This window comes from Leopardus geoffroyi, chromosome C1, assembly GCF_018350155.1.
Source record: "Leopardus geoffroyi isolate Oge1 chromosome C1, O.geoffroyi_Oge1_pat1.0, whole genome shotgun sequence".
Classification (NCBI taxonomy): Eukaryota; Metazoa; Chordata; class Mammalia; order Carnivora; family Felidae; genus Leopardus; species Leopardus geoffroyi.
This window is the reverse complement of record NC_059328.1, coordinates 202,860,808-202,870,546: the sequence shown is the minus strand read 5'-3', so window position 1 is coordinate 202,870,546 and position 9,739 is coordinate 202,860,808. Positions and strand designations below refer to the sequence as shown.

The 9,739-nt window shown below is 61.3% G+C and overlaps 1 protein-coding gene across 4 annotated transcripts; it reads right to left on the bottom strand.

Moving 5' to 3' along the window:
* Positions 1-2,625: 2,625 nt before the first annotated feature.
* Positions 2,626-8,712, bottom strand: CTDSP1 (CTD small phosphatase 1). Of its 4 annotated transcripts, none has more exons than XM_045481234.1 (7): positions 8,182-8,703; positions 6,610-6,758; positions 6,062-6,163; positions 5,896-5,952; positions 5,177-5,269; positions 4,857-5,042; positions 2,626-4,319 (listed from the first exon to the last, which is right to left on the bottom strand). In XM_045481234.1, exons 1-7 carry the CDS (start codon positions 8,246-8,248, stop codon positions 4,191-4,193), a joined length of 783 nt encoding a protein of 260 aa, XP_045337190.1. In that variant the 5' UTR covers positions 8,249-8,703; the 3' UTR covers positions 2,626-4,190. The 4 variants fall into 4 exon arrangements, with proteins under 4 accessions (XP_045337190.1, XP_045337188.1, XP_045337192.1 ...); XM_045481232.1 differs by having other exon boundaries at positions 6,062-6,166; positions 8,182-8,702; XM_045481236.1 differs by lacking the exon at positions 5,896-5,952 and having other exon boundaries at positions 8,182-8,712.
* Positions 8,713-9,739: the final 1,027 nt, after the last annotated feature.

Here is a 9,739-nt window from a genome sequence, read left to right as displayed (position 1 = left end):
AACACCCTTATGTTCATATATTCTATATACAGCATAAATTCCTAAAAGTGGAGTTGCTGGATCAGAGTATCTGCATTTAAAAAATAATTTTAAGGGGCGCCTGGTGGCTCATTTGGTTGAGTGATCGACTTTGGTGCAGGTCATGATCTCATGGTTTGTGAGTTCGAGCTCCTCATGGAGCTCTCTGCTGACAGTGAGGAGCCTGCTTCAGATCCTCTGCCCCCTCTCTCTCTGCTCCTCCCCTTCTTGTGCTCTGTCTCTCAAAAATAAATAAAACATTAAAAAAATAATGATAGTCAAATCACTCTCTGAATGGGTTGCACCAGCTCACACCCCTGCCAGCAGCGTTTTATCTGGTGCCTGTTGCCCTACACCCTCTACTCCTGTGTGTGTAACAAGCAAATAGTGAATATCTGCCCATACCAGGCTCCATTAGATACATTTTCACAGCTGACATCTCCAAAGCCTTCCTCCCTCCAGGCCATCCTTGCCCCCACCCCCAAAGCCAGCCAGCCATAGCTTCCCACCAAGTTTCTCTCTTCTCTCACATCCATCCCTTCTATCCTCTTCTTGCTTTGTTCCGCCTCTGCCTCAGTTCAGGCTTTCACCCTCCATGTTCAGGGCCATGACTGTGGTCTCCCTGTCCGTTCTCCTCCGTATCCCTGGTTTAGGTTCTAAAGTACACCTGCTGGCTTTGAGCACTGTGCCCTCCCGTTCAGTGTTCCTCAGTGACACCCACGGCCTGCAAGAAAAAAGCCACTCCCTTGGACTGCCCAAAGATCTGCAATATGTGGCCTCTTCTGCTTTCTGCAGCTTCTTTTCCTGTCCTTCCTCCCTTGTGGGCCATTCCAAATGGTCATTTCCCACACTCCCTACCGTGGCAGGCCCCTGATGCTTCTGCTTCCTTCCCGGGTGCACCTCCTTGCTTAGGCCACCTTTACCTGACTTGCTCCACCTTCCCAAACTCCTCTGAGATGCAAGCCAGCAGGAAGCATTTTCCAAACCTCCCAGACCAACCCAGGAGGGGTGAAGTGTCCCCTGTGCCCCCCGCCTTCTGTGTTCTGTCTCTGTCTCAGTGCACCTGCAGGCTTTCAGGTTTTAGCCTGCTCAGGTGTCTTTCTCTGTACTAGGGTGTGAGTTCCTTGAGAGCAGAAGCATGGCCCAGTCATGGGGTGTCCCTGGGCCCTGGCACCGTGCCTGGCACCCTGGAAATGCGGATACATGTGGTTGAGTTGAACTCTATGTGGGTGAAGCTGTGTAGGTGGTGGTGGTGGGGAGAAGCTGACTGTGGTCTCATTCAAAGCTGGGAACCCGGGTGACTCTCTGGCTGTCAAGGCCCCTGGGATGCAAATCTTGGGGGTGGGGGTGGGGGACCTGGTGCTTACTGGGAGAGCAGGAAATCAGGCAGTGCCCTGGGGAGGAGGAAGGCAAAGGCAGGGAGGGCTGGGTATTTACCCTGCCAAAGTGGGCTCCAGCTCAGAGTGGAGCTGGTGTTGTGATGGAGCTCTGGGCTTTGCTTCCTGCGCCATCTGGGAAGAGGGATGGGAGGGAGCTATCTCACACACTGCAGGTCCCCCTGAGACTTCGGGGACAGATCAGCATCTGGGGCTGGAGAAGGTCCACTTGAGGCTGGATTCACAAGGTATGGGGATGAGTGGGGTGAGGGGATAGGGTAGGCAGAGCTGGGGGGCCAGGGACCAACTTTGGGAGGGACAGTGTGTCTGTGTGTGTTAGGGGGAAGGCTGCCCCACCCCAGGGAGATGGGTGGCCCCCACCCTTTCAGTCCCCGGGGTGGGGGAGGGGGCAGGTTGGCGTCCGCGAGGCCAGAGAGGCCTCTAGTGGCCGCCGTGGGAAGCAGGAGAGGGCGGGCCGGGAGGGCACTTCCTGCCAGGGCCTGGGGCTGCCCAGTTTTGCAAAGGAAGTGCTGCCAAGGCCGGAGGGGCGGAGGCAGGAAGTGGGCCGGAGGCTCGTGCAAGGGCGCGGCTAGTAGGTGCTGAGAGGCCGCCGAGGGGCGGGTAGGGGAAGGCGGTGCGGAGGTCCAAGAGACCGAGTGCCAGGCCCACCGTCTCTCCAGAGACCTTGACGCCTCCGACCGCCCGCCCCTCCCTCCCGACGCCTCGGAGGCCCGCCTCAGCCAAGGCCAAAGTTCTTCCGTTTGGAGATGAACTTGGCTTACCAGGAACTCGCCCCGCCCCCCTCCCCCCCCCCCTCGCTCTGGGGCGGCAGGAGCCCCTCCCATCCGCCCCGAGACGGAGACCACACCCCTCCCGCCTCCAAATACCTTCCAGGGGCCTCCCCTAAGGACGCTGCTCAGCTTTACCGCTAATACTACCGAGTCCTCCGCGTGCAGGCATTTACCAACTTGCAAAGAGGGCATTTCTCCATTATGCAGGTCAGGTAACTGAGACTAAGAGAGGTAGAATAATTAAACAGTACAGCGAGGCGCTCGGATCCACCCACCGCTGTGCACTAACCTTGCACTTGCACTCTTGAAGCCCCCCGAAACCTAGGGCAGCCCCTCCCTCCACCCACTCCACCGCCAAAAGATACACTGAATTGAGTGTGGCTTCACGGGACACAACCACTCCCAGCTTCAACGTCCCCCCAAAGACCACAGAAGCGGGATGGGGGTCTGGCGTTCTCTTTAGTTCTTGTCATAGTGTGGGGCTTTCAATCAGAGAAGGCACTTAAATGGGAAGGTCACCCGATTCAGGCCAACCTTGTCCTCCCTCCCACCCCCAGTTCTGAGGGGAGGGGGGCAATGACATCTCCATTTGACATCCCCCTTGGCACTGCTACGTGGGTCCCCTTAACCGTTAGGCCTTGGGGAGAGCCCAAGGCCTTGACCTCCACACTCAGCATTTAGGGGGAAGGGGTTCCAGATAGAGAAGTCAGAGCTGGAAATCAGGATGTCCTGGGAGCTGCCCCCAGCCAGCAGGGGGTGAGGCTGGGGTCGACAGGGGATGGGTTGACACTAGGGAGGGGAGACAGCTTGGCTAGGCTTCCTGGAGACCCCCAAACCCCACAAGAAGGGTCCCACCTCCTACAGCTCCCCTAAAGGCACCGGTGAAGTATGGAGTGGGTGGGGAGGCACTGATTAGGTGCAGGGACCCCACACACTCAGCTGGTGGGCCTAGCACAGAGCTGGGCACAGAGAAGGTGCTAATAATGTGTTTTGAATGAATAATTGGAGCAAAGAGGGTGTGAGGGACAGAAGACAGGGCTTGGGACTTCTTGGCCCAGCCTGTTTCATTCAGAAAATAGCAGTTTAAAAAATGTAAAAATCCTTTCCCTCCCTCCCCCCAGTTTATGGGTCCAGGAAAGGGGTGAAGGAGGGGTATCTCTACCCCAGCCCTTCCCTCTCCCCTTCCCCTAAAACTATATACACATATACATATTTATATGGCACCACAAAGGGGTCTTGCCTATGCCCCCACACTAGGAGCTGGGGGAGCCAAGCCCCAGGGCCTTAGGGTGGTCAAGGCAGATGTGAGGGGTCAGGTCTTGGCGTGGAGAGCAGCCTTCAGCTGCTGCTGAGCCTAGAGAAACTGGACTCCGGGGTCCCATAGGACGCACCCTGCTCCCTTCACAAGTGGTAACAGATCTTCCCTCCCTGCCCTCCTAGGCAGAGATTGGTGGGGGTCTGTGTCAGTCCCAAGGGAGGAGGTGCGGAGACTGGTTCCTCCCCTGCCAGGCTAGACTGCAGCAATCTGGAGACTGTTCCGGGCAAGAGCCGACCTGATCGTGGCCCTGGGAAAACAGGGCAGGGAAAAGGGCTCTATGCAAGGCACTTGGTGTCCACTGTTCCCAGGCTGGGGGCCCAAGGCATGGGGCAGCAAGAGCCCTGCCCCTCCCCCAAGCAGAACCAGACAGAGCCAAGGGGCCCGATTTGGCAGCAGAGAAACATGGCAGCAGAGAGAGAGAGAAAAAGGGGGAGCTGCACGCAGGGTCCCACAGGTCCCCCACGAAGAAGGAGGAGGTTCTAAGGCACTGACACAGGGACCCAGGGGCTCATCGCCCTTGGTGCAGCCCGCTGCCCCTTTCACAGCCTGGCCAGGCAGGTGGGGAGGGCCCACTTCCCCATGACGCTGAGGTGGCGGCAGCGGCCGCTGGGTTTTCTCAAGGAACAGTCCACGTGTGAGGGGCGTGGGCACCGGTCAGGGGCAGGTCCTGGCCCCCGGGGCACCTCACTAGCTGCCGGGCCTTGGCTGCCTGAGCACTGAGTACACGTCATCCACGCGGCTGAGCTGCTCGAAGAAGGGCAGGAGGTCGTGGAGCTCTGTGTCACTCATGTTGTCAAACCAGGAAGCCACTGGTACCTGGGCAGATGGATGTGGGGCAGTGAGGGGGGCCGGGGCCTCTGGGCACAGGATGTCCACCCAGAAGCCCCTTACCCGCAGTTTTCAAACACTTCTGGCAACACCCACGGTAAATCACATCTATGCATGCAATACAAGTCTTACGAAATGATAATCTTACTGTTTGCAAAACACTCCAATATTTCCTATTCTATTTTGTTTTTTAAAAATTCCCAGCTAGGACCCACCGCATCACCTCTGTGACCCACTCACAGGTCACAGCCAGCAGTGTGAAACTGCTCCAGCATGCAGCGGGGGCCTCAGGCCTGGCCAGGCACTCTCTTCGCACAAGCAAACGGATCAAATGGTCACTAAGGGATGCAGTAGCGGGTGATGAGGTGAGTGGGTGGCAGGCACAGGTCAAGGGCAGGAAGGAGGAATGGGAGGGCATCAGGCCCCGGACAGCACCCAGCATGGGAATGGGGAGGCCCCAGTGGTCCTGATGGCTGACCCTTTCTTTGGCTCTCAGCCCCTAACCCAGTCCTGCCCGGCACTCACGGCGTTGTCTGGATGGAAGACGTAGGAGGCGGGCGAGTTGTCTAGGATGAGCACCCGCCGCAGGTCTCGGCCCAGCCGGCTCAGGTCCTTCACGTAATTGCCCCGGTGGAAGACGCAGGACTCACGAAACAGCCGCGCCCGGAAGGCCCCCCACTTGTCCAGTAGATCAGCTACTGGGTCTGCATACTACGGAGTGGAAGATGGGTCATCCGGGGCCAATGGTGAGTGACCCAGAGGTCAATCCAGCTGCAGGCTGGAGGCTCATGGGAGGCCGGTGGCCCCAGGAGCCCTTCAGTGTGGGGGGGGGGGACGGGACTCACCTTGGCAAGGCTGGCGGTGAACAGCACACACTCAAAGAGCTCACCCATTCGCTGCAGGAACTCATCCACATGGGGCCGCTTCAGCACGTAGACCTAGGGGGTGGGCCAGTAAGGGAACTGCAGGCCTGCAAGGCCGGGGGGGTGGGGGTGGGAGGGTGGCTGAGGGCCGTGAGGGAGCAAACGGAAGAGTAGAGGTGCACAGGAGGGAGGCCGGTCCCAGGGTCTGCGGGCTCCATTTGGCCAGCCAGCCACTCCAGCTATCCTTCCAGAAGAGGATCAAAATGAACCTCCAACTTCTAGCTTCACGTCCTACCTCACGGGGCATCACTAATGCCCAGCCCTTCCCCAACTATGGCTTCAGCCAAATATAGGGGCCTGGGGGCAGCCCCCTCACCCCAAGGCTGCAGGGCACCGACCCCCGAGCCAAGTAATGGAGAACAGGCTGGACAGCACACAACCTATCCTGAATTACTTGAACTGGGTCCCGGGCAAGGTGGGGCAAGGGGGAGCCGAGGAGGAACCCCACTCCCTGCAGGCCTTGGAGTTGGGCCAAGTCCCTCAGGGTCCGTGCGACCTCAGGCAAGTCTCACACCCTCTGGGGCCTCACATCGCACATCTATCAAAGTCCCACCTGGGGTTCTCAGGATTGGTGAGAGGAGCCTAGGGTCTGGAAGGCAGATGCCAAGCCCCCCACCTCCCCCCCACACCCAGCCCCTCACCTGGTGGACCACCCCATCAATCTCCACAGGGATGATGAAGTCGGCGTTGTTCACTGGCTGTGGGGGGAAAAGGAGCTGCTGGGGCGGGGCCCGCAGAGACCATACCCCCAGTCCAGGGCAGGCCCCCTCAGAGACCCGGGGCTGAGGGCTGCTGGGCAGGGCCTACCTTGAAGGAGCTGTGCACCAGGGTCTCATCCAGGTCGATGACCACACAGATCTTGTCCACGTCCTGGGCCTTGGCCTCTGGGAGCAGGTACTGGACTGGAGTCTGCTGCAGGGACAGATGAGGTCATCGGGGGCACTTCTTTTAAACTCTCTTAAAACCCAGTCATTTCTCCTAAGCACGTCTTCCCTCTCCCAGCCCTCTACCTGGGGAAGCACAGGGATAGTGGGGAGAGATCCTCCCCTTCCCAGCTTTGCCCCTGCCAACTGGAGCCTGGGGCAGGCCGCCTGGCTCTGGACCTCACTTCCCCACCTGGAACACCAAGGTAGAGAAAGCTCCCACCTTATAGAGTTCCCTTGGGTGGCAGTCTTGGGGCATTCAGGGACTGGCTGGGAGGGACCTGAGAGGGAGGGTGGCGGGCCTGGTGGGGGGCTCCACCCTCTTCCATACCTTCCAAGGCCTGCAGATGGGTCATGAAAAGCCCCTTTTCCTAAACATCCTCCAGGCTGAGCCCAGGCTGCCCCGGCAGCTCCCACCCGGCCACCACGCACCTTGGGGACAGCGCCGTTCTCCTCCACCAGCAGGGGCGCCCCACTGTGGGCGGGCAGGGCGTCCCCATCGTCCCGGCAGACGCAGCAGAAGAGCGAGTGGAGGATGCCCCGGCTCCGGGGCTTCTGAGAAGCTGCTGACTTCTGGTCACCTGCAGCAGGGAGGCCCAAGGTGGGGGTGTGCACTCTAGCCTGCAGAGTTGGGTGTAGGTGCCCAGGTGCGATCCCCTGGGTGAGAGGATCTGGCCACGCCCCCTTCGTTGAAGGAGATACACTCCAGGCCCTCCTGACAGCCTTGACTCCACGTCACCCTGTGGTACCCAGAAATCCTCCTAGTGTGGGCACAAAGTTACCCTCATTAGGAAGTGGGCTGGCTGGAAGGGGACTACGGAGAGTGCTTTCTCTTTTCCTCCCAGCCTTCATCACTACTGAGGATTCGGCCCCAGTGGGGGGCTTCCTGACACCCACCTACCCGAGCAGCCCCTGCTCCGTCGGCCCCTAACCAATGAGGGCTGGGGCTTGAGGCCCTGCCATCCACTCCCGCCTTCCTCCCATCCTTTCCGCCCACGTGGGTCCAAAGTCCTCACTAAGGCTAGGCCCCGAGGCTGGGAGTGGGAGCCTGGCTGGAACCAGTGTCCCGCAGCCATCTGCCGGCCCCGCCTCCTCCGCCCTCGCCCCGCCCAGGCCTCCGACCTAGAGCTGGGCATCCGCCGCCTGATTGACGGGCCCACCCTCCACCGCCCCTCTACCGGGCCCCCTGCCTTCGGGCTGAGCTAGGACCAGGCCAGAGCTGGGCAGACCTGGAGGGACTTCCTAGTCTCTAAGGTCAACACCCGGACAGGGAGGGGCAGACCCCCAGCCTAGACCCTCCAGCTCCTGGGCGCCGGGTGGAGGCGGGCGGCACGGCTTACCGGGTCGGTGCGTGTGTGCACAGGCCCGGCGCCAAAGGGCCTGCAGCCCGGGCTCCTTGTGCCCCGCCCGTCGTACGGGACACCCCGCGGGCGCGCTAGCGACCCTTAGAAGTGGCTGCCCCACTCTGTGCCTCTGAGAGGCTCAGTGCTTCCACGCATGACGCGGAAGTTTGTTGGGATCGTAGCTGTGTATTGGCGGGAGATCCTTCCAACCCTCCCGAGCCCGCTGTCACCTCGACACCCCCTCCGGCGACCCGACCCGGGCGATCGCGGCCCGGGGCGGAGCCTCAGAGGGTGGCCTGAAGGCGCCCTCTTCAACCCCCCATCTCCCAGCTTCATTGGCGCCAATGGGGGGGGGGGCGACTGTTGGGCAACCCGCTACGCCAGCCCAGGAGCCTAGGAAGGAATCCACTCTCTACCTCTGCCTCAGTTTCCCCACCTCGAGCACTCGGGAGCGCCCCAATGGCTCCAGGCCCCGCCCCGCGTCTCTGAGCCTCGTCTAGTTCAAACTCTTTCCCCGCTCCCTCTCCGGTTAGGAGCTCAGAGCTCCGCAGAGGCGGGCGCCCGGGGCAGCGGCGGCGACTGCCCCGGGTAGGGTCTCGGCCTCCTTCTCCTCCCCTCCCGCGGCTCCCGGGCTGCAGCCCCCTCCGCGCGGCCCCAGTACCTTTGCCCCGTAGCGGGCCCCGCGCCTCCTCCTTGGTGATCTGAGTAATGACGGCCGAGCTGTCCATGGGGCCGGGCGCGCTCCGCTCCGGCCGGACTCTGGCCCGGGCGCCCGGCCTCCCCCCCGGCTCGGGCCGGAATCGGGGCGCGGGGGGGAGGGGAGGGGTGGGAGGGAGGGATCCCCGCGAGCTTCGGAGGGGAGGGGAGCCAGGTTCTAAGGGGGAGGGGGAGGGAGGGGGCGCGGAGGAAACTTTGTTACAACATGGAGTTTCCTCCCCGCGAGGCGGATGCAAACATGGAACCCGGGCGCTGTTTCAAGGCTCCCCCTTAAAAGGGCAACGGCTTCGGCGTGACCTGGACTCGGCCGCCGCTTTCATCACCGCTGGGGCCGGCGCGGCTCTGCTGGCTGGGGGGCGGGCCCGGCCGGGTTCCTGCCGCGCTCCAGGGGGCGTCGCCTCTCTTCCTGCCGCCCGCCCGCGGGCCCGAGCCTCTGCGGCTGCGTGGCAGGACCGGCACCCGGCCCACAGTTCCAGACAGCCGAGCGCCCCGGGCCAGGGCCCGCCCCACCCGCCCCAAGCGCCCACGCCGGGGAGTGCCCGAGGGCGGCGCGGCTCCACCTCGGCGCTTTTCGAGGGCCAGACGCTAGCCGCTTCTTGATTTCCTCATCTGGGAAACGGGAATAACGCTCTCTGGTCTGCAAAATGGGTCTTCAGTGGTTGCGGGGGCCCCCTCGCGGTAAAGTTCTGAGCGAGTGAAGGCGCTCTCTCAGCTCCAAACGGCTGTGTACATCCGTAGAATTGTGCTCTTGACCGGACTGTGACTGTCAACACTCATCGCAGTTGCAGGCCAGGTATCCGGATCCGTAGGGCGTGAAAATTACTACTCCCAGCCCCAGAATGCCCCCTGCCGATCTCGCCCGGTAGCCCCATCTGGTGCCCTCGGCAGGGCACCAAGTGCCTCGGGGCTCTCGACTGCGCTGCTCCCTCTGCCTGGAAGAGTTTCCAGCTCCTTCTTAGGGCCAAATCCCACTGATCTCGATGAAATGCCACCTTCTCCAAGAGGCCTTCCTAGACCCTTCCTCTACTCTCCACGCCGGCCACTCTGTGATTATTGGGGCGGGGGGCTCACGCGGTGCCCGGACACAGCGGGCGCTCAATCCCTGCGGGCCAAACTTCTGACCGTGGGAGTCCACAGACACCAACTGGACGATTGTAAACACCCGTTTCATTTGGGGTGTACAGAGACACCAGCTGGCCGGGAGCCGCGTTTCCGCGCGGATTCTTCACGAGGGAAACTCCCGTGTTCTGCGCCGTGAGGTCTACGGTTGTTTGTGTGTGTGTGTGTGTGTGTGTGTGTGTGTATGTGTGTTTCCTGTTTATGAAGTTCTTTCCATTCGTCCTTGCTATTTTGCGTTCACTATTTTAAAAATAATAATAACGCCAAGCCTTGACAAACACGCCTCAGCACTTCCTTCCCCCGCGGGCCTCGGTGGCGGGGCGGAGCGGGCGCGTCCTGTCCCGTCCAGCCGCGTGGTGCGAGCACGGCGCACGTCCTCCAGG

What these genes read in the sequence shown, in the direction of transcription:
- CTDSP1 (XM_045481232.1), bottom strand. Translation starts at nt 8,248, where the DNA reads ATGGACAGCTCGGCCGTCATTACTCAGATCACCAAGGAGGAGGCGCGG. An exon ending in TCACCGCCAGCCTTGCCAAG is followed by an intron (nt 5,043 to 5,176) that starts GTGAGTCCCGTC and finishes TCCACTCCGTAG; the next exon opens with TATGCAGACCCAGTAGCTGA. An exon ending in TCTTCCATCCAGACAACGCC is followed by an intron (nt 4,320 to 4,856) that starts GTGAGTGCCGGG and finishes CCATCTGCCCAG; the next exon opens with GTACCAGTGGCTTCCTGGTT.